A 23,232-nucleotide genomic window follows, 5' to 3' on the forward strand; every position below is an offset into this window, starting at 1 on the left:
GTCCTGGGTTGGAAGGGACACTTGGGAGTGGCAGAGAGAGTGACAGGCAGCCTACCTACCCAGGAAATTGCGGCAGCCCCCAGCCGTGGAGCCGCGAACCCAGCTTCCCTGATGGACCGTCACCTCCCATTTGTGGATCGCGTCTTCCTCCAGGGCATCGGGAGTGAGGTTGCAGATCTCCACTTTGTCAAAGTGGGCCTTGAAGTCCTTAAATGCCATCCTGCGACAAAGTGGAGAGAAACGATGCACAGGAGGGCAATGGTGAGGGCATCATCCATTCACTCATTCATTAAATCATTCACTTATTCATTAAATCGTCTTGCTCCTGTCCACAAGGAGTGGGGGGACTGCAAAGTGTGGGGAGATGGAAAATTTTTCAAAAGTAAAATAAGGGTTAAAAAGGTAAAAACCGGATAAAAATATAGATCGATTGTAGATGTTGAGTGCTACTGAGAAAAATCAAATTGGGCTGAAGGATGGGAGGGTATGGGTGGGATGCTATTTTAAACACGGAGGGAAGGGAAGGCCTTACTGATGGGGCACATTCTGAGTGGAGACCTGAACTACCAGGTCCTAGGCAGATGGACAGCAAGGCCCCGAGGCAGAGAGGTGCTTGAGGTGCTCATGGAACACCAGGAAGGCACGGGGCGTCCGTAAGGAATAAGATCAAGAGATCATAGTAGGTCAAGTAGGTATAGGGATTTTGGCTTTGACTCAGAAGATGGAGAGCCATTGGAAGGCAGTAAACAGAGAAGTCACATGCTCCATGGCTGCTGTGTTGAGAACAGACTTTGGGGACACAGGTGGAAGTAGAGAGGCAGCTAGGAAGTTAGTGCTGGTGTCCAAGTGAGAGACAAGGGTGGCTCGGTCCAGGCTTGTGGCATGGGAGGTGATGAACAGTGGCCAGATTTGAGACACATTCCGAAGGTAAATTTTACAGGATTTGCTAATGTACTGGATGGGGGGAAGGAGAGAATGAAAGGAATAAGTATGTTTGGTGACTGGAAGGATGGAGATGGGGAAGGCTGTGATGGGGCAGTTTGAAAGAGAAGCTTAGGAGGTCAGGTTTGGGCACGTGAATCTCAGATGTCTATTACACATTCAAGGAGAGATGTTAAGTAGACCATTGAATATGTGACTCTGGAATCCTGGGGAAAGGAGCTGAAGATAGAAACCTGAGAATTAGTGTAAAGATAGTTTTTAAAGTCAAGAGACCAGACGAGATGCCTAAAGAGTGGGAATAGACAGCCAGGAGGGGCACCATGGATGGGGTCCTGGGACACCTCAGTGCTAACAGGTTAGGGAGATGAGAGGGGGCCAGGAAAGGATGTTGAGAAGGAGCTCAGGTAGGAGGAGGACCACCAGGGCGTGTGGTCCCCGGCAATCCAGCACGTCAAGGGCTCCTGATGGATCAAGATGATCCGATCGAGCAAAGTGAGAGTCGGTGGCGTCCCTGGCAAGATCAGCGTCAGTGGGATGGTGGGGCACACTCATAGCTGAGTGGAGTTGAGAGAGTAAGGGAGAAGAGGAACTGGGGGGCTTGCTGTAGAGGACAGGAGAGAGCTAGGTCGGTCACTTGAGTGGGTCTGGAGAGGCTTTTTTTTCTTTGCAGGTAGGAGAAATGATAGTGCTGGAGTGCTAAGGTGAATGATTCAGAAGAAGAGGGAATTCATATATAAGGGGAGAGAAGAGAGTTGCAGGAGGTACATCCTAGAGCAGGTGAAGGATGGAAAGAGGCTACACAGGGCTTCAGAGTCAGGAGTCCAGGAGGAAGGGCTCCACGCACAGAGTGCATGATTTAACACCACCCATCACCTTGGGCAGGCTCAGCCCAGGTGTTGGGGCAGCTCCTTCAAGAGGGGCAGGGCAATGGATCCCTCACATGGACACTGTTCCTTGTGGAGCCTCCTGCTGTGAATTTCCGAGTTTCCTCTGCCTGGCTTCTCCCACCGTCTGCACCAGACCTTCCTTCCACTAGCCTGACCTCAGGTAGCCCCTCAAACTCTGGTTTCTACCTCCTGCTCATATGTAGCAATTAGTGTGATGGTACTAATTCCAGAACTCAGCTTTCTTCCTGCAGTTTTTGCTCCTCTCTTGTAACCCCCTAACTCAAAGTCCCCTGTACTTCAAAATTCAAAGTTTATCTGCAATTTCTAATTTGACAGCTTGGGAATCTCTCAAGCACCCTGTATGTTTTCCACAAATCTGGGGAACCTAAACCCTCATGGTTGCTGAGGCAGAGATGGCTGGCAGTCAGCAGCACAGGACCAGGACTGCACCCCACTCCTTCCATTTGGGAGTAGAATGTGAGCCGTGACGCATTTACTTCTGAGTCAAGATTTTTAGAAAGTGAGTGTCTTTTTCCATTTTTTATTTTATTCTTCTCTTCTGCTGGCTATGTGCAGATGATGATGTGACCCTAGAAGATGGCAGAGTCACACAATAGAAGGCGTTTGGGTCCCTGAACCACTGTATGAACAGAGCTACCCACAGAATATGAACATCCTCCCTGGACTGTCACAATGAGTGAGGAAAAAACTTTACGGTGTTTGAGGCTTTATATATTTGGGGCTGATTCACTACTGCAGCTAGTGTTACCTTGAGTCATTGGTGCCTTGAATTACGGAACTGCCATAACAAAATTCTAAAATATGTTAGCAGTTGGGCAAGAGGGAACATGGAACTGTTGGAGCTGGAAAATGGATATCTATGTTATGCAGTGGCAAAACATTGGGTAAATCTGTTGCATATTGTTATGGACTGCATGTTTGTGGCCTCCCCTAAATTTATATGTTGAATCCTAACCCTCAAAGTAGTAGTGTCAGGAGGTGGGGCCTTTGGAAGGTGACGGGGTTGTGAGGGTGGAGCCCTCATGGATGGGGTTAGTGCCATTATAAAAGAGGCCCCAGAGAGCTGCCTTGCCCTCTTTCTACCATGTGAGGACAGAGGGAGAAGGGTCCATCTATAACCAGAAACAGGGCCCTCCACAGACAAAGGTTCTGCCTGTGTCATCTTCTTGGACTTCCTGGTCTCTAGAACTGTGAGAAATAAATTCCTGGTCTTTGTAAGCCACCCAGTCTATGGTATTTTTTTATAGCCACCCAAATAGACTAAGACAACTGTAAAAATACAGAAGGCAGAACAAATCACTATCGAGGCTGTGTTCTATGGGAAAAGAATGGAAAAAGCTGGAATATTCATGGTTTTGGGTTGTTGTATTTTTTTTTTTTTGAGATAGAGTCTCACTCTGTTGTCCAGGCTGGAGTGCACTGGCGCAATCTCGGCTCACTGCAAGTTCTACCTCCTGGGTTCACGCCATTCTCCTGCCTCAGCCTCCCAAGTAGCTGGGACTACAGGCGCCTGCCACCACGCCTGGCTAATTTTTTGTATTTTTAGTAGAGATGGGGTTTCACTGTGTTAGCCAGGATGGTTTCAATCTCCTGACCTCGTGATCTGCCCGCCTCGGCCTCCCAAAGTGCTGGGATTACAGGCATGAACCACCGAGCCCGGCCGTTGTATTTTAAAAGCTGTTACAAGAAAGAGATGAGCTCAGGCAAGACTTGATTGGTTGGAGCACACGAAAGGGAATAGAGCCAGAAACCAGAAATTTGGTCTTGCAGGGTTAGAAGGGCCAACTTCTAGATCCCAAACGGGAAGAAATAAGACTGAAAAAGATTCTAGAGATGAAGGCCCAATACAAATATTCAATTAAACAAAGAGATTCAGGCCAAGGGAAAGTCCAGAGTAGAAATGTTTCCTTCCCACGTAGGCCGATATCTTTAGATGCTCTCAGGGCAGCTGCCTTCAAAGGTACCTCTCACCAAGGTGGGTGTGGAGGGAATGGACCCTGTGAGCAGCAGGGCTGCCTGTCTTCAAATTCACTGTGTAAACCTGGATGACAAAGAGTGCCAAGGAGGTGTGTCAGGCTGGAGACCAGAGGCTCTTCCTCTATTGGATTGCAGGAATCCCCCGAAGACTCTTCAACAAACCGAGAGCTGGGGTAAGCCCCCACCAAGTCAGGAGGGAGATTAAATTTCCCTCTAATCTGGGTGTATATGAAGGGTCTGAGACAGATGAATTTGGTTTGCCAAAAACGGAGAGAGAAGGCTGGGCGCCGTGGCTCATACCTGTAATTCCAGCACTTTGGGAGGCCGAGGTGGGTGGTTTCCTTGAGGTCAGGGGTTCGAGACTAGCCTGGCCAGCATGGTGAAACCCCATCACTACTAAAGATACAAAATAAGTTGGGCGTGGTGGTGCATGCCTGTACTCTCAGCTACTTGGGAGGCTGAGGCTGGAGTATCACTTGAACCTGGGAGGCAGAGGTTGCAGTGAGACAAGATCGCACCAATGCACTCCATCCTGGGCAATAAGAGAAAAACTCCATCTCAAAAAAAAAAAAAAAGAAAAGAAAAAGAAAAAAAGGAAAGCGAGAGAGAAACATGGTGCTCCTTATGCCCCAGGGCCATGGGACTTGCTCACATCTGCAGTTAATACAGGAACAAGCACTGTACCAGAATTCCCCATCATCTAGAGCAGTGTGACACAGACGCTTCTGCTCAGCTGGACCAACAGAATGCCACTCCGGAGAACTGGAAGTAAACAAAATTGGTGTTCAGGCAGAGGTCATGAAGAGCAACAATGGCCTTGATGTGGAACCCACAGTGTACGGTTATGGAGGAAATAAGACCTGCTCAGTGACTACTCTCTGGGTCCCAGAAATGCACCCAGGGATGTAGCGGCCGGTGAGCCACTGGCCCCTAAATAAGAGGGCTGGTCAGAAAGTACATCTCCAAGTGCTACTGATGGATAAAATACCCCTGAGGATGATCTGAACCACCGACATGGAAGATTATCTTGGGACAGTCACAAGGCATTGCATGCCCGCGGGGTAGCAGAAGAGCCCGGCTGGAAGCCACAAGTCCACTGACTTTCGTGCTTGGCCTCCAACTTGCCATGTGACCTGGAACAGTACTCGGCCCTTCCTTAATGGATAAGCTGACACTTGGAAAGGTGATAATGCCTTACACTTGCCCATGCTTGATGTTGTCTGTACCCAGCACCTTCTGTATGCGACCTCGCTAGCAAGCCAGGTGGGGTTCTGTGAGCTAGGTGTGCCCGTCCTGCAGACAAAGGGCTCAGGTAGGCCCATGGAAACACTCTCAGGGAAGAGTAGGGGTAGGAATGGCTGCCTGTCACTCTCCAAACTCAGGATTTGTGACTCCAAGTTCATTGCATTTTCTGTGACTCCCACAGCTGCCTCCAAATAGTTCAAAGTAGGTCGCCACTGTTGTGATGCTACAGCCAGTGTGGCAGCTCCCTCTCATCCTGTGATCTCGACTCAACCTCAGGGGAGCGCTCAGGAGATCCAAGGGGAGGATCAGCAGGGACCTGTCTCCAGGTGCTCGGGCGAGGGTCAGAAGAGTGGAACTGGCAGCCACTATTTGCTTTTGGAGCCATTATCCTAAGTGGCTCACACCCAGATAATTGGCCTGACAGGCTGGCCATGTGGTGCCTTCAACCCTACTCACATGTCACCAGCAGCACAGCGAAGTCAGGGGGTCAGGATGGCGCCTGCCCCGTGCATCATCCATGGAGGCTGCATGAGTGGAAGACAAACTTCATTCCAGCCTTGGCTCCCAGTCAGAATGCGCTTTCTTTATTTCTACCTCTGTGAGTCCCAGAAAATGGGAGAAAATGGCCCATTTTCCCTTTATAGGCTACGATCTCAAAGTTGAGGGCCACTGCACGTATTACAACATGATGCTGTCTCACTAATTTTGGTTTCATTATTTCTCTGTGCTTTCCATTTCTGCCAGGAGAGGGAGGCCAATCTCTTCCCTCCTCAACCCGTCTCAGCTCATCTCTGCCAACGCTTCTTGGTTCTCAGAAGGTGGCAGCCAAGGCCAGAGCAGAGGACGGTGGGACAAGAGCCTCCACGGGGATGATGACAGCCTAGAAAGCACAGGCCTGTGTGCTCTGCCCTCACGCTGGGGTCTGGCTAATACAGCAGTGGCTGCACCATGTCTGGTGACCTGGTAGCTGTGTCTGGACTGAAGACAAACACTGGCTCAGTTTTAACCAAGTTCTAGACTAGCTTCAGATTTCCCCAGAAGCTCAGGGGCCATGGATGTGGCAGGAAAGGGCTTCAGGAGCCCAACAAGCAGAGGAGGAGCAACAGCTTCAGGCGGGCCCTGCCACGCACCCACACAAACATCCCTGGTTCCCAGTCACCTGGGCCACTTCCCAAGGGACCAGAGCTGGGGGAGCTGTGGGGACATGCACAGAAAAGACAGACCTTTCTTGATAACTGGGGACCAAAACTCTGGTTAACAGCTCTGTAATTCCACGTCCTCTATTTTTTTTCCTTTTTTTTTAAAAAAAAAAAAAAAGAGATGGGGTCTTGCTCTGTTGCCCAGGCTGGAAAGCAGTGGCGCAATCATAGCTCCCTGCAGCCTCAACCTCTCATACTCAAGTGATCCTCCCACCTCAGCTTCCTGATATGTCGGGATTATAGGCATGAGCCACCATGCTCAGCTTCACTTCTATTTCTCTGCTGGGCTTTTGGGCCTCTGCCATGGTCAGTGACCATCAGAGAGAATCCTATAGTTACATGCTAGGTAATATTTCAGGGATTCCCACACTCCAGATACACACAAACACACACACACACACACACTCACTCACACACACGCCCTCATGCACATGCACGCTGCTTACTGGAGCTACTCACAACTACAGATAAAGCTTTTCACCATATCACTGGTTTATAAACATCACCACGGGAGGTAACACATTTATGTATTGACATAAATACAATTCGTGAAAGTTAGAGTGCTGTTGTAAAAGTCTTTCTTGAGAATCAAGCTTGATGCCAGGTGGGCCTGAGGGCTGAAAGGGGAAGAAGAAGGGGCACCCCAGAATCGGGACAGGACCCTGAGTCAGAGCCCAGGAGGATGGTAGACAGGCCACTCTTTCACATGTCTGCACAAGCCAACTCTGGCCCCACACGCCCCGGGAACCAGCCAGAGAGGCAGGATAGGGTGACTGACCTGTCGCTCCATGACCCGTTCCACTCAACCTGGCCCCAAGGGTTCCGGACTCGGATGAGCTCGATTCTCTGGCCTCGGAAGTTTACCTAGAAGGGAAAAGCATGAGGGAAGTGTGAAATGGTAAATATGGTGGAGGTTTGGCCACATTCATCCATGAGCTCCAGGTGGACCAGCTCCATCCAGGACTGGTTTTGTTGAAAGTCTCTTCCTGAAATGCTGCTGAAGGTATGTAAAAGTTCCCCAGTTCTTAACCAGCCCTTGGAACCTTCTAATTCCTATTGAATAATTGCTACTATTGCCAATGATATTATATTAAGCACCAAAATGCTTATGCCACATCTGAGAAGTAAAGTAGAATTGCAATTAACAAGAAATTAGTCCATATGAATCTAGAAATGGGTGGGTTTCTCTCTAGACTGGGATCTCCCTAGAGGTAGGAGCCAAGTCCTAGGCGTCTTCAGCATCTAGGAGAGTGAATGGTAAAGAGTAGTCCTCAAAGGTGCTCATGGAACTATTACTGAACTTTCTTCATCCCAGCATCCCATGCACAGATGAATGATAAGAAAATAAGCACATGCTGGGAATTTAAAGACAACAATAAACCAAAACAGCTTTTACGTCTTCTAGGCCCAATATTCTCCTTATTTCAGGTGTCTATGAGGATTCCTGCTGTTCACCTCGATCGCCCTTGAGCCTTTGTGCCCTCAGGCTCGGCCTGGGAGCAGGGACAAGGGCCAATGCATTTGAGAAGGGTTTTGGAGGAGAGAGAGTGAAAGTAAAAGACTTCTAGTTATCAACTAACCAGAAACTGTAGCAGTCTGAATGTTTTATCCTCATGCATTTGGCATAAATTATATTTTGGATGTGTAAAAATTCAAGTAACATCAACTCTTCAGAGTCCAAGATGTGGCTTGTGGCTCACCATTTAAGGGGCTCATTTAATTTGAAAGGTTCAGGGCAGGTGAGTTCCTTGTAGGGGGAGAGGAAGCAAAATCAAGCAAACCAAGATGATGAGAGGTTTCTGTTGTTACGTGGAATACGTAGAAGATCTAACCTAGAAAAATCACACGCCCGCTTGAGTGAGCGATCTGCAAGTCATCTATGGATGGTGAAGGAGGACAAAGGAACTAACACAAATAGCTAACATTCTAAAGAATCCCAGAGAGTCCAAGGGCATCTCACACCTTGGCTCCAGTGAGGAGAAAGGGCAGGGTCTCTCTTCTGTGTTCTTTACTCCCCACGCATTCAGAGGATGTCACTCAAAATGTGGGTGGCTACAGAAGACCAGGGGCATCTGTGCCTTCTAAGTACTGGGCTTGAGACTGGTCCAGGGAGGCATAGAGTGGGCAAGGCAGGCTTCTGGGCTTTGCTGAGCTTGAGTCTGGCAGAGTGATACCTTTGGCTTCTTGTCCTCCTCTTTCATTCAATTCTTTCTTTCTCTTCCCCTCGCGCCCCTCAAGGATCTCTCCTCCTAACCAACCACTCCCTCGAAGTCAGGGTGGTGCTGTGTGGAGTCTGGGTGTCCCCTGGGATCAGTTCCACCCTGGGCTACAGCTACAAGGATGGAACTCGTGGTGATTAATTTTATGTGTCAACTTGACTGGGCCATGGGGTGCCCAGATATTTGCTTCAAGGTTATTCTGGTTGTGTCTGCAAGGGTGCTTCTGGGTGACATGAGATTTAAGTTGATTGAGTAAAACAGATTGCCCTCCCCGATGTAGGTGGGCCTCATCTCATCTGTGAAGACCTGACTAGAACAAAAAGGCAGAGGAAGGGGGAATTCACTCTCTCTGCCTGGGTGCCTGAGCTGGGACATCTGTCTCTCCTGCCCTCAGACTGGGACTTTTACCATTGGTGTTCCTGGTTGCTAGGCCTTCCTTTCAGACTCAGACCAGAACTACACCACTGGCTTTCTCAGGCCTCCAGTTTGCAGACAGCAGATCGTGGGACTTCTTACTCTTCACAATTGCATGAGCCAATGCCTTACAATAAATCGTATTACAGGTGATCCTGGAACAATGTGGGGGGTTGGGGTGCCAACCCTCCTGCATTGTCAAAAAATCTTGTATTCCCTAAAGCTGTACTCCGAATAGCCTACCATTGACCAGAAGTCTTATTGATAACATAAAGAGTCAATTAACACGTTTTATAATTATTTACATTATATGCTGTATTCTTACAATAAATAAGCCAGAGAAAAGAAATGTTATCAAGAAAATCATAGGGAAGAGGAAATACATTTACTATTTATTAAGTGGAACTGGATCATTGTAAAGGTCTTCATCCTTATTATCTTCATGTTGAGTAGGCTGAGAAGGAGGAGGAGGAGGAGTTGGTCTTGCTGTCTCAGGGGTGGCAGAGATGGAAGAAAATCCCCATATAAGTTCAAGTCTGTGTTGTTCAAGGGTCAACTGTGTGGTGTATATAGATAGATAGATAGATGATAGATAGATAGATAGATAGATAGATAGATAGATAGATAGATAGATACATAGATACATGTGTGTGTGTGTGTGTTTAATTGTATGTATATATATTTGGTTCCCTAGTGATTCTATTTCTCTGAAGAATCCTGACTAACACAGGACTGAAGGAGAATTGGGAAAGAAAGGAAATGAAAAATAAACAAATACCAGGCGCTTACACCTGCTAAACGAGTTTTGTGCTGCGGTGGAATCACACGGTGTCTCTCTTTCCTGGCTTGCTGTTTTGAATTCCAGCCTGCCTCTTTGGGTGACACGGTCTCAAGCCAGACATTTAAACTGCAACGCACTGAATAAATGTCTAAGGGACTAGCATTGTCACACACCCTGCGGTTGGAGTTCAAGTCGCCTACCTGATCAATTCCCGTTACACTGTAGGCATGACCCTTAATAAGACCAAACGGCGTCCGGGCCTCAGATTCTGCAGCACTTCTGGTCTAAAACATGGAAAGAGCAGAGTCACACCAACCGTCTAAGTCAAGCCTACCCTGCTGGATCAGACCCAGCTACATGCCTGGCCCCGTCACAATCCCAGCCCCTTCTGCTGCCCCAGGTGCAGGCCATGCGCGTGGGCTATGCATGGGACTCCTCTAGGATGTTTAGCAGTGACATGCAGCAAGTTCCAGTCTCTTCCCAGGATGGGGAGGCGCTCGTTCCCAGTGTGGACTCCAATGAACAGTTCACTATTTTGTCCCCAAACAGAACAACTTGTCACCTTCATGTAGTATAGTGTGAGAGAGAAGACACAATCACATACATCCCAGAGACGAAAAGAAGCATATAACAACAGTACACACAGCTCCGTGTCACAAACCTGAAAGTGCAGAGGAACTGGCTAATTCATTAGCAAAAAACAGACCCCAAGGCTAATCTAAGAGGAAACAGAAAACTAGAATTGATTAAAAAAATACATAGTGTCATAGCAGTCCATAAAAAAAAACAAAAAATTTTAAAAAGATAAGATAAAAGTATAAATGTGTGTTTGTATGCACAGATAAATTTTTAAAAAATGTCATTAGACTTCTATCTGCTATTTTTTTCATAGTACATGAAATGAAAAAAAAATTCAGAAAACTAGATAGAAAGAAACCATTTCAGTAAAATCAAACCAACTGACCTTGATGTTTGTGTGTGGACGTGTGTGCCTGTTTGTACGAGCAGAGAGAGAGCTGGGAAGGATACAGGCCAGGTGATCCCAGTTCCAGGGTGGAGCTGGAGAACAGAGGCAGCTGAGAAACCGGTGGGAGGGAGGTAAAAATGCGCCTGTATGGGCCTCAAGATTGTTCCATCTGATACAGCAAGTACATCTTACCTTTATCATTTGATCACTATTAAATAAAAACTTGTGTTTTATTTGTTATTTATTTATTAGAGACAGGGTCTAGCTCTGTCACCCAGGCTGGAAAGCAGCGACACGATCATAGTTCACTGTGGCCTCAAACTCCTGGGCTCAAGGGATCCTCCTGCCTCAGACTCCAGACACACACCACCATGCCTGGTTAAAACTTGTGTTTTATTTATTTAATTAATTTATTTTTTTATTATACTTTAAGTTCTAGGGTACATGTGCACAACGTGCAGGTTTGTTACATATGTATACATGTGCCATGTTGGTGTGCTGCACCCATTAACTCGTCATTTAGCATTAGGCATATCTCCTAATGCTGTCCCTCCCCCCTCCCCCCAAAACCTGTGTTTTAATTAGCAGGAATAAACACTGCCCCCCAAGGGTTATGCCCCTCCTTGGGTGTGGCTGGGGTACCTGGTGCAGACTGCAGCTCCAGCATAGCGCCTGGAATGGGAGCCCATGAGCAACTTACATCAATGAAGCAGCCCAGCAGGGAACCTCTCTTCAAAGCCTTCTCTAGAATCTCATAGAAGTTCTTGGGGGCCTCTTTAGTTTGGAAGGTCTCTGCCACACCCCCGGTGAAGTCTTCCATGGCCTCGATGGCGCTGCCTCCCTTCAGAGCTTCATAGCTCCCATTTAGCCTGCAAGGGTGGCAGGAGAGAGAGGAGACAGTCAGGGACCTAGGGAGGCCACCAGGGGCACCCTGCATTCAGAGCTTTTCTAACTAAGCCAGAAGCTTCCCGGGGCTTGCCCTGGCTGGGTGGTGTGGAAGGAAGACAGGAAGCAAGCATCAGGATTTGTTTGGAGCTTCGAGGAAGCCAAAGATCCTGAGCTTCCTGCAAGGGAGGCAGTGTGGTGTGGTGGTATAGAGCAGCAGCCCTGGTGCCTGAGTGGCCTCAGGTTCAAATCCTGGTTCTACGACTTACCATCTGAATGACCAAATCACTCAGTGCCTTCGTTTTCTTATATGCAAAATGGGGGAGAGAGTGGTGCTCTCCTTTCTAGGACGGCTGTGAGGTTCCAATGCGTGTGTCTCACTCTCTAATCTCCCATGGAACGGGGCTTGACTATGTGGACAGAGAGACGCCCTTTCTCCTCTTCTCTGGTCTCACACACTCCTAACCATTTTTTTTCATAGTCATCTTTTTTATTCCTATGCATTTTACATATATGTGCTCTGCTTGATTTTTAAATAAGCTTTTTAATTTAGAATTTTAGAATTCCGTGGGAGGTGACTGAATTATAGAGGCGGATCTTTCCTGCACTGTTCTTGTCATAGAGAATGAGTCTCATCAGATCTGATGGTTTTAAAAATCGGAATTTCCCTGCCCAAGCCCCCTTTGCCTGCCACCATCCACGTAAGATGTGACTTGCTCTTCCTTGCCTTCTGCCATGATTGTGAATCCTTTCCAGCCACGTGGAACTGTGAGTCCAATTGAATGTCTTTCATTTGTAAATTGCCCAGTCTCGGGTATGTTTTTATCGGCAGCGTGAGAACAGACTTAATGCAATAGCTTATTTGGGCTTCCTTAGTTTTTATCTAATGTCCTTTTTCTGTTCTGGAATCCCATCTAGGACCCCACATTGCACTGAGTCCTCACGTATCCTCAGGCTTTTTGTGGCTGTGACAGTTTATAAGACTGTCCTTGTTTTTGATGACCTTGATGGGTTTGAGGAGTCCTGGGTAGGCATACTGCAGGATTAGAATTTGTCTAATGTTTTTTCTCATGATAAGACTAGGGCTATTAAAGAAATGATAAATGCTTGAGATGATAAGTGTCTCAATTGCCCTGATTTGATCATCACACATTGTGCACTTGTAATCAGAATATCAAATGTGCCCCATCAATATGTATACTATTATACATCCATAAAAATAAAAAATGAAACATTTTTTAAAAATTAAAAAAAAATAGCTGGGTGTGGTGGTTGGTGCCTGTAATCCCAGCATTTTGGGAGGCTGAGGCAGGAGAATCACTTGAGCCCAGGAGTTCCAGGCTGCAGTGGGCTATTACGGTGCCACTGCACTCTAGTCTGGGTGAGAGATCAAGACCCTGTCTCTAAAAAAAAGTTAATAATAATAATAAAAAAGAGTAGGGCTATTGGTTAGTGGAAGGAAGACCAGAGAGGTAAAGCTCCCCTCTCATCTCATCATATCAGGGGTACCTGCTGTCCACATGCCTTACCATGGCTGATGCTGGCCTTGATCACCTGAAGGTAGTGTTAGTCAGGTGTCTCCACTGGAAAGTTGCTCCTTCTCTACCCTTTCAATACTGAACTCTTTGGAAGGAATCATTATGTGCAGCCCGCATGAAACAATTAGGGAGTTACACTCCACCTCCTCAAGGATGGAATATAAACATAATTTATTTGGAATTATTCTACAAGGGATATTTGTTCCTTCTTCCACATTTATTTATACAATCATTTATTCAAATTAGTATGAACTCATTGATATTTATTTTCTACTTGGGTTTATTTTGTGTTTTTTTGTTTTGATTTGTTTTGTTTTGTTTTTGTTTTTGAGATGGAGTCTTGCTCTGTTGCCCAGGCCGGAGTGCAGTGGCATGATCTCGGCTCACTGCAACCTCCACCTCCTGGGTTCAAGTGGTTCTGCTGCCTTAGCCTCCCAAGTAGCTGGGATTACAAGCATGCACCATCATGTCTGGCTAATTTGTGTATTTTTAGTAAAGACTGAGTTTCACCATGTTGGCCAGGCTGGTCTTGAACTCCTGACCTCAGGTGATCCACCTACCTCAGCCTCCCAAAGTGCTGGGATTACAGGTGTGAGCCACCACACCCAGCCTCTACTTGGGTTCATAATCCAGTACTGCTTTGTCTATTTTGTTGGTTGAATTCTTCTAGCTTTGGCTGTTTGGAGCTCCTTCAGTATGCTCTTGTGTCCTTTTGGCATAACCTCATTTGTGTGTGCGTGTGTGTGTGTGTGTGCATGTGTGTGTGTGTGTGTCTTGCATGTATTCTCACTTTCTGGCACTATAAGATGATCTAGGCTCATTTTATGTATGTATGTATGTGTATATATATATATGTATGTATGTGTGTATGCCCCAGTCCTAGAATCAGCCTTATCTCCCAGAAGCCCTAGTTCCTTTGATTGAAGAATGATCTTAGAAACCAGGACTTGAGACACAGGTGTGCTTGTTGCTGCAGGATTGTCATTGTTTCTAGCTCCTCTCACTGACAAAGCAAGGAAATACATATGTGTATGATAACCCAAGTATAGATCAATATATATGTGTATGATAACTCATGTACAGATCCATGTATCTCTACGTAACCATCTCTGTTAAGCTAAATCTAAGTTCATTCTGGAATCTCCAACTCTAATCTGCATGGATCATTCTGGCCTCCTCCCCTTGCCTATCTGTAACCTCTCAATCCAACAGTGAGAAACTCGGCTCCTGCCATCCGCCATCCATTCACTCCATTGTTCAACTCAGTATGCATGTATAATTAGATCAATTTTTCATTTGTACTCCTTCAAGAAACAATTTTAGCAACTAGAGCACAGCACTCTCGTACAATTTCTTTTGCCTTTAATCTTACAGACTCCACTGATTTCCAAAGTTACTTAGGTCAGCACCTTTCTCTCCAACCCCTTCAATGAGGTTATTTCATACATTTGAAATTGGCTGTCATAGTTAGGGAGGCCAAGAAATCTCACAATCTGCCATTTGCGAACTGGAGAACCAGGAAAGCTGGTGGTATCATTCAGTTTGAGTCCAAAGGCCTGAGAATCGGGGACTGATGATGTAAGTCCAAGTTTGAGTCCAAAGGTTTGAGAACCAGGAGCTCCAATGTCCAAGGGCAGGGGAATATGGATGTCCCAGTTCAAGTAGGGAGAGGGAATTCACCCTTCCTTTGTCTTTTTCTTTTATTTGGATCTTTAACAAACTGAATAATGCTCGTCCACATTGGTGGCAGCAATCTTCTTTACTCAGTCTTTACTGATTCAAAAGCTATTTTCTCCAGAAACACCCTCACAGACACACCCAGAAATAATGCTTCACCAGCTATCTGGGCATCCCTTAGCCCAATCAAGTTGACACATAAAACTAACCATAACACCATCTATACTTTTTTTTTTTTTGGTGAGCTGTTCTGCCAGCCAGTTTGGCCTTTTTAAATGACCCCAATAAATCTTTTTTACGTTTAGAAACTAGATGGCACACAGTTTCTGTTGCCTTGCTTGCATCCTGCTGTGTGGGGCACTCACCAAGGGGCAGAGCTGGGCTTGGGTTCCACCCACTGGACTCGGAAACAGTGCCCTTTGTCCCCTTAAGCCTGTCTGGTGGCACTGATGGTGTTTGCACAGATCTGGGTGGGACAGAGGGCAAGCGTGGGCATCTTTGGTTCTTCTTTGATGGCTTTAATTCTGTCCTGCTGATTTCAGGATTAATTTAACCACAGTATGCCTCCACTCTATTTTGCCACTTTTATGCCCCACTTGGAAGTAGAAGCAAGACCATCCTTGCTTCTGTCTCTAGGGATAGGATTCTCATGGCTTGAAGATCCAGGCTGAACCTGAAAGTGGCTCCCAGGAGCTCTGCTATCATCTGTGGATCGAATTCAGGCTGCTGTGGCCTTTCACTAACAAGCTAGTGGCCTGGAAATTGACAGCCTGAGGAAACTGAGGCCATTTGGCTGGTGATTAAAAAGGAATGTCTTGGTTCCACTTATATGAGGTTCCTAGACTAGTCAAATCATAAAAACAGAAAGTAGAGTGGTGTTGCCAGGGGCTGGGGGAAGGGAGGAATAGGAAGTTATTTGTTAATAGGGACAGAATTTCAGTTTTGCAAGATGAAAAAGTTCTGGAGATAGATGGTGGTGATGGCCGCACAACAATGTGGATGTACTTAATGCCACTCAACTGCACACTTAAAAATGGTAAAATTTATGTCATATACATATACATCACGATTTTTTAAAAATAAAAAAAGAAGCATCCTGTAGGACGGACAGTTGATGTCTCTATATCCACGTGGGGTAATAACCCAGATGTTTGAGCCATGCCAGTGTCCGAGGGAAGTCTGAAGCACTAAGTGCTGTCGGCACAGCCAGAATTCCCCTCTGCTTGCCTTCCCAGCTCTTCCAGAGGCCAGATTCATGACCCAGGGAGACAAGGGGTCATGAATGTAGCCACTGTTCCCAAAGATGGGCACATCTAGGCCAAGAAAGGAAAACCACCTCCAATCCCACTTGAGCCCGGAGAGGGTTGGGTCCTGCTGGGCCTCATCTACAAACCCAGAGCCCTGTTTTTTTCCCAGCCCTCAGATGCTTGCTGCAAAGGCCAGTGTAGAGACTCCTGTTGGGAGGCTGCCTGAGCTGGGGAAGCTGTCACTCACTTGGCGTAGGCTTTTTCCAGCAAGGCGCTCCAGAACTCATTGTGGTCGGCAGAATGGAGGAAAACCAAGCGGTCCCTGAAGGTGGGCAGGCGGTCATCGATCACCACGTCCAGCCACTCACTGTGCTGCCAGAACTGTTGCCCAGGAAAAAGACAGAAATGATGGGAGTCAGCTACACGGGAGCTCCAGGCCCTGTTTGTAAATGTTGATCCTGTTGCTTTTTTTCCCTCTGACCAAGTACCCATACATAGCTTTGAAAAGCACACACGGGTTCCATGGTAGGGCACCTGGGCTTTGTCCACTAAGTTACAAGCTGAGCATTCTACCCAGCACTAACCATTGACATCAGCTCAAAGACTCAGGGTCAACCCATCAAGGCCGCGGGCGAGGGGGTGGCAGAACAGGAGTCACAAGTAGACACTCTACGGTGCTCTGAATTAGTTTTTCTTCTTCACAAGAAAGTTGTTTTTGTCGGGGAGGGAGAATGGTAATGTGGGATTTGGGTTTGCTGTTTTGTAGCTCAGTTCTCTGTTATTCTCTTCCACCCCGTTTCAGGGTCTAGCTCCAATTTGCCTTAACCTTGCTCCCTCCTCGCCCATAAGTGGAGCCCCTAAGACTGATTTGTTGGCCATTCACACAGGAGGCAGGTGGACTCAGTATTCCCTGCGTGCCAGCTGAGGAGACGTGAGGGGAGTGTGGGTGTGTGTGAATGCATGTGTGCACATGCATATACACGTGCATGCAGGCAGGCATGACAGGTATGTGCACTGTTTGTGGTTTATTTATACATTGCATGTGTGCAAGCACATGTTTGCTCACATGTGTGCAAGTGTGTGCATGCAAGCAGATGTATGTTTGCGTGTGTGCATATATGTATGCACGCATGTGTTTGCAAGTGCTTCTACACACGTGTGTGTTTGAGCACACGTATGCATGTGTGTGAGCTTGTGTGTGGTCTGCTGGGAACAGGAAGGGAGGTTGGAACGAGTCAAGGACCATGTGTAGTTTCTCTGTGTACCCTGCAGTGACCCACCTCCTCCCTGTTCCTTCTGGTTCGGTTGGCCTGAGAGTGATTCTAGGGCAACCTCTAAGAGTAAGAAGAAAGAAGTCGAAAGAGGAGGGTAGGCGCAGTGGTTTTGGGAGCCATTTATTTACAGCTTTGCTGTGTCATCCTGAGCATCTTGCTGCATCAGTGATTCAATCCCAATCAGAAGAGATGGCCACGGTGTGGCTGAGGGTGTGTGTGTGTGTGTGTGCGCGTGTGTGTGCATGTTTTAAGGAAGATTCCTGTCACCTGCTCCAGCTGGACCTCCCCTCCGGGGCTTCCCGCTCTTGGGGCTATCCACAGCTTCAGGTGGGACTGAGGCACGGTTGGGTTAGGTGTTTAAAGTCCAGGCCTGGGCCTTGGGCTTCCTGAGCAGGGGAAGGGTGGGGAGGAGCCTCAGGGCTGGCTTTCTTTGCAGAGGGGCTGGCTCAGGAGGCCTGTGAGTCAAGAGGGATGTATCCGCCAGCCCAGGGAGCTCTGCTAACTTCCTAGCACCCGCACACCTGTACTGTGGCTGAGGGGTGGAAGAGGAGTGTGAAGGAGGTGGGTTTATTTCCAATGCTCTGCTTCCTAGGAGGCCAAGGAGGGGATCGGGCACAGTATTGTTATTGTGGGACTGACAGGCACCAACGGGGTCACTCCCCACCCACCACCTGATCCCTGGCAGCACAAAAGCATGCTGGATCCAGAACCCCTGAGTTCTAGGTCTGGCTTGGCTACTTATTATTTTGTGACCCTGGATCAACCACTTCCACTCTCTGGGACTCAGCGTCCTCCGGAGTCAATGAGAGGACTGGGTCAGGGGATTGCCAAGGCTCCTCCCAGCTGTGACATTTAAGGGACAAGAACACTGTTCCCTTGGGGAGCCCAAGATCAGATGGTGATGGTTCTGGGTTAGAGGCAATAGTTCTGCTGGATTTTCTGAGCTTAACCTCCCCCAACACTGCCACCCTAATGTGTTCAAGAGGACTGGGGAAAGACTGGCTCCTGGGGGCAACATCAAGCCAAGACTGTGGTCTCAGCAGAAGTCACAGGATGGGAGGGGAGACAGCCAGGTGGTGGCAGGTCTGTGAGAAAGCAGGGGTAGAGTTTCCCTGGGACCCAAAGTGGCTCTGTCCGCACACCCCTGCCACCGCCCCCTGGTGCAGGAGGCCTGACCCCTGGGAATTGTGTGCTCCCTGAGCTACACGTGCCCTGCTCACTGTCTGTGCCTTTGAAACACTTCTGTGTTATTGGTGATGGGGCTTGAGAGTACGTCTGCTTATCAGATTGCAGGCCTCAGGGACAGAAGAAATGGGCTGGCCCTGAGTGGTGGCCTGTGAGTCAGGAGAAGGTGACACTGCTTGGGGTGGAAGGTCAAGGAATGCCTACGCGGTGCCTGGCTCTGTGCCGCCTCCTGTGTGTGATGCCATTTAGCTCTACGGGAAGCCTGCAGGGAACTGTCAGTCTCCTTTTTTCTTTTCTTTTTCTTTTTTTTGAGACAGTTTTGCACTTGTGGCCCAGGCTGGAGTGCAATGGCGTGATATTGGCTCACCGCAACCTCTGCCTCCCAGGTTCAAGCGATTCTCCTGCCTCACCCTCCCTAGTAGTTGGGATTACAGGCATGTGCCACCATACCCGGCTGATTTTGTATTTTTTTAGTAGAGACAGGGTTTCTCCACGTTGGTCAGGCTGGTCTCGAACTCCCGACCTCAGGTGATCCTCCCACCTCGGCCTCCCAAAGTGCTGGGATTACAGGCGTGAACCACCGCGCCTGGCCTCCTTTTTTCAGATGAGTGTAGAGAGGCTTAGTGTCACTAAGAAAACTGCCTGAGGTCACCCACCTAAGTAAGTATAAGGGGCCAGTTTCAATGTCTGGTTGAACCCTATAGAAGGATAGGGGTGGACAAGAGAGTGGAGGGACAGAACGTGGAGGTGAAGAAGCAGGAAACCAACTCCCGGGGGCAAGCCCCACCCGATGTGCACCTCGGCAGAGGGTCTGCGGGTCACACGAGACTCCAGCAGATGTTGTCTGTGTTTTTCTCACTTTTTATTTTTAAAAATCCCTCACGATCTCCAAATTTACATTTCTTCCGTAAGGAGAACCTCTCTGTTTATGAGAAATCAACCAGTTTCCTGGAGATATAATCAGTTTAGTCAATTTGTGCTTAAAGCACAAGAAACTCCAATAAAACCCTTAACATATGGACCTCCAGATTTGCCAAAACATCACTTAGAGTTTTACATGTATGTTGCATAAGGATTTGCCGTGCAATGCCGTTAATGTTCTTTTGAGGCATTTAGCCGTTATTCCGTGATTAAATGTGGCTTTAGCATGGTTTAGGACCATATGTCACACATATCTGATGACATTTTTTTTCCAGCGTTACTAGGCAATGTGGAAATGCACCTGCCATCATGCTGGACCCCAGACAGGTAAACCCGCTGGCCCAGGGTTCCCTCTTACCTGGAAGTGGAATATCCCGGCATAACCAGGGCCAAAGCTTTGGTCCTGGGGGATGACTCTGGCCAGCGCTTTTTGATTAAGCGTAAGGGAGGCGATGGCGGCTAATAGCCAGCAGTCTCCTGCAAAATGAAAGCCATAAATCACAATTTTCATTGCTATTTCACAGCAAATAGGAAAACTCTGTGTCAGAAGGGGATGTGGGGAGTTTCAGATGTGGTCACATCTTTTCTACCTGTTTAAAAACAGACAGGACACCAGCAAATACCTCTCTCCTCCCCTTCTGCCTCCCTTGCCTGCTCTTCTCTTGCCCGTCTATCATAAACAGCTGCTGCCTTCTTGGCACTGTTATAGGACATGCTTACTTGAGTTTCAGACATATGGCTGCCTGATGCATCAGCTCTGTGAATTCCAGCAACTCCCTTTCCAGAGGACCAAGGCTGCATACATCAGTGTCAGCATGGGCTGGGCGAGCAGACATTTCACAGCTGCCACCCAAGTGGTTCGGCAGTACTTGGGAGGGTGGTTAGAAATCGCCCTGCAGCCCCAACCCAGACTCAGCTTAATTACAGATAATGGTATCTCTGTGGTGGCTCCATTTGCTTTAAATTACCTTGCATTTTCAAGATTTATTGACTGACCTACTGAACTTCCCAGCTGTGTCTTCATGTTAACACACATCTGGAGGAAAACTAAAAAGTGAAGTCAAACATCAAACATGATTTTATCTGTGCTATCTGTGCTGTTCCAGACTCCTGGATGCATTCCTTTGCCCACACTGAGCATGGGCTGTGTCTGGTGTGTGCCTCACAGTGTCTCAGACGCTGCCTGTGTAAGCAGATAGCTGGGAGGATCCATTTATCTGAATCAGCTTTATCCAGATTCATTTATTTTCAGTAGACAACATCAACGTCATCGGAACCTAAGAGCCCATCACACTCAGCTTGGCAGTTTCTGAGTTCACATTTCTGGAAAGCACCATATACCACTGGGCTTGGGACATTGTAATATTGGGCTTGGGACATTGTAATATGGCCCTTTCTGGCTGTTTTACACAGGCAAGAGAGACTTGCCAGGGCCAAACATCGGGAAAGCTACTTCCGAATCGTCCTGGTTCTGGCTTTCTGAGAGGTGTCACCAGCAGAGTACAAGCCACCCCCAGCCTTAGCTGGGGCACAGAAGGATTGGTTTCTAATGCATCTGCTGGTCTTTGGGAGCCTCGGGTCAGCTTTGGGAGATGCCACTAGGAAGTGACATGGCTGGAGCCTGCAGGACCATTTGTTCAGCAAACTTTACCAAGTGCCTCTAGGGTGGCAGACCTTGTGCCATGCAGAAGATACAAAGATAAGGAGAGACTTGGTGTCTGCTTTCAGCTTCAGGGTGGCCAGGCCAGCAGGAGTATAATAGAGCTGACCTTTCCCAGCTCTCCTCCAAGTTTCAACTTTGCCCAGTTGAGGAAAATGAGTGTTTCCTGGCCTGAGAACTGAACACCTCACGTGTTTTCAGCCAGAAATGCCCTGAGCTTTTGGTGGGGAGATTGAGAAGCCAAAACAAGATTGCTTTTCTCTCTCTCAGGCCTGGGCAGATGGATGGGGGTGGCAACCCAGCTGTGCCTGGGAGAAGTGCCCTCTGTGGGTCAGCATGTTGCTCAGCTGTCTGGGTGGTGCAGAGCAGAGGGCACTATAGGAGGAGCAGGCTGGAGTAAAGTAGCACCATCTCGGCTCACTGCAGGGGAGAACGCTGTGCCTCTTGGGTTCTCAGGGACCCCATACTGCAGTTGCTCTCCTGATCCAGCAACCCAACCTCCCTCTCACCATGCCCCATCCCCTCACACTCACCCAACTCTGCCCCTACCCCCACCCCCCGCAGATAACAGCATGCCTTGATGCTGTTCTGGTTGTGTTTTTTTTTTTTTTTGATAGAGATGTGGTCTTGCTATGTTGCCCAGGCTAGTCTAAAACTCCTGGGCTCAAGAGATCTTCCCACTTCCCCCTCCCAAATTGCTGGGATTACAGGTGTGAGCACTCTACGGGACCAGATGTTCTAGTTCTTATTGTGGGTGGCAACAGATCACGGCTGTTCATCTTCTTGTTATTCTTTATAACACATATATGCCATGCACAGTAATTTGGTGTAGTAAAAGTGTTACAAAATAATCTTTAGAATCAACCATCCACTAAGGTAAAATATAAGGTTGTAAGTCCAAATATATGTTTATGCCAATGTGACAAACCAAAACTTTGAAAAACAAAGGGGCCAGTAGAATGATTTCCTATTGGATAGCAATGGAGGACTACGGGGTCGAGGGGAAGGGAGGCAGAGGAGGAGGGGGAGAGGTGGGCAGCGGCAGGGAGGATCTCCTGGAGAAGGACCACCTGAATGTAAACCTTTTGAAAAGTCTACATTGTATCTAGAATATGGCATACATGGGGGATTGGTTCCAGGACCCCTGTGTACACCAAAATCTGTGCATTCTCAAGTCCCACAGTAAGCCCTGTGGAATCTGCCTACACCAAGTCAGCCCTCTGTATATGCGGGTTTCAAATCCTGGAATAGTATATTTTCTGCCTCCCTCCCTCCCTCCCTCCCTCCCTCCTCCCTTCCTTCCTTCCTTCCTTCCTTCCTTCCTTCCTTCCTTCCTCCCTTCCTTTCCTTCCTCCCTCCCTCCCTCCCTCCCTCCCTTCCTTCCTCCCTCCCTTCCTTTCGTTCCTCCCTCCCTCCCTCCCTTCCCCCTCTCTCCCTTCCTTCTTTCCTTCCTTTTTTTCCTTTTTGCTTGTTTGAGACAGTGTCTTACTCTGTTGTCCAGGCTGGAGTCCAGTGGCATGATCTCAGCTCACTGCAGCCTCAACTTCCCAGGCTCAAGCAATCCTCCCATCTCAGCCTACCAAGTAGCTGGAACTATGGTCATGCACCACCAAGCCTGGATAATTTTTCAATTTTAAATTTTAGTAGAGACGAGGCCTCACTATGCTGCCTGGACTGGTCTTGAACTCCTCGGCTCAAGCGATTCTCCTGCCTCGGCCTCCCAAAGTGCTGGGATTACAAGTGTGAGCCATCACACTCAGACTGGGATATGGTATTTTCTGTCTGTGTTTGGTTGAAAAAAATCCACTTAGAAGTGGTCCTGCACAGTTCAAACTCATGTTGTTAAATGGTCAACTGTAATTCTGTCTATCATCCATCATCTATCTATACCCATCCATCCATGTATTTACCCACCTACCTTCCTATCATTATTTACTACCATCTATCTATTATTATTATATATTTATTTTGTATGATCTATCAGTCAATCAACCTGTCAACCTATTTATCTATCTAATTATGCATCCATTTGCTACCTATCATCTATTACTTATTATCTATGTTTCTATCTATCTAACCATCTGCTTCTCTCTCTCTCTCTCTCTCAGTTGTCTCTCTGTCTAGTTAATTAACTAACATCAGTCTAGGTTTGTGACTTTGGATCTTGTGTTTAGGGTAACTCAGTTGCTCAGC

At 47.6% G+C, this 23,232-nt stretch overlaps 1 protein-coding gene across 3 annotated transcripts in view; it reads right to left on the reverse strand.

Moving 5' to 3' along the window:
* Positions 1 to 23,232, reverse strand: part of CAPN9 (calpain 9) — a 54,446-nt gene that overhangs the window by 22,476 nt on the left and 8,738 nt on the right. The window contains exons 3-9 of one of the 3 annotated variants that reach the window (XM_030812708.1): positions 19,738 to 19,856; positions 16,247 to 16,380; positions 11,353 to 11,521; positions 9,886 to 9,969; positions 7,050 to 7,135; positions 4,512 to 4,589; positions 60 to 220 (exon numbers count right to left, since the gene is read on the reverse strand). In XM_030812708.1, coding sequence (XP_030668568.1) covers positions 60 to 220; positions 4,512 to 4,589; positions 7,050 to 7,135; positions 9,886 to 9,969; positions 11,353 to 11,521; positions 16,247 to 16,380; positions 19,738 to 19,856 — 831 coding nt within the window. The remainder of the gene's footprint in view (positions 1 to 59; positions 221 to 4,511; positions 4,590 to 7,049; positions 7,136 to 9,885; positions 9,970 to 11,352; positions 11,522 to 16,246; positions 16,381 to 19,737; positions 19,857 to 23,232) is intronic. The other 2 variants (XM_030812710.1, XM_030812709.1) reach the window with 2 other exon arrangements.

This window comes from Nomascus leucogenys, chromosome 5, assembly GCF_006542625.1.
Source record: "Nomascus leucogenys isolate Asia chromosome 5, Asia_NLE_v1, whole genome shotgun sequence".
NCBI lineage: Eukaryota > Metazoa > Chordata > Mammalia > Primates > Hylobatidae > Nomascus > Nomascus leucogenys.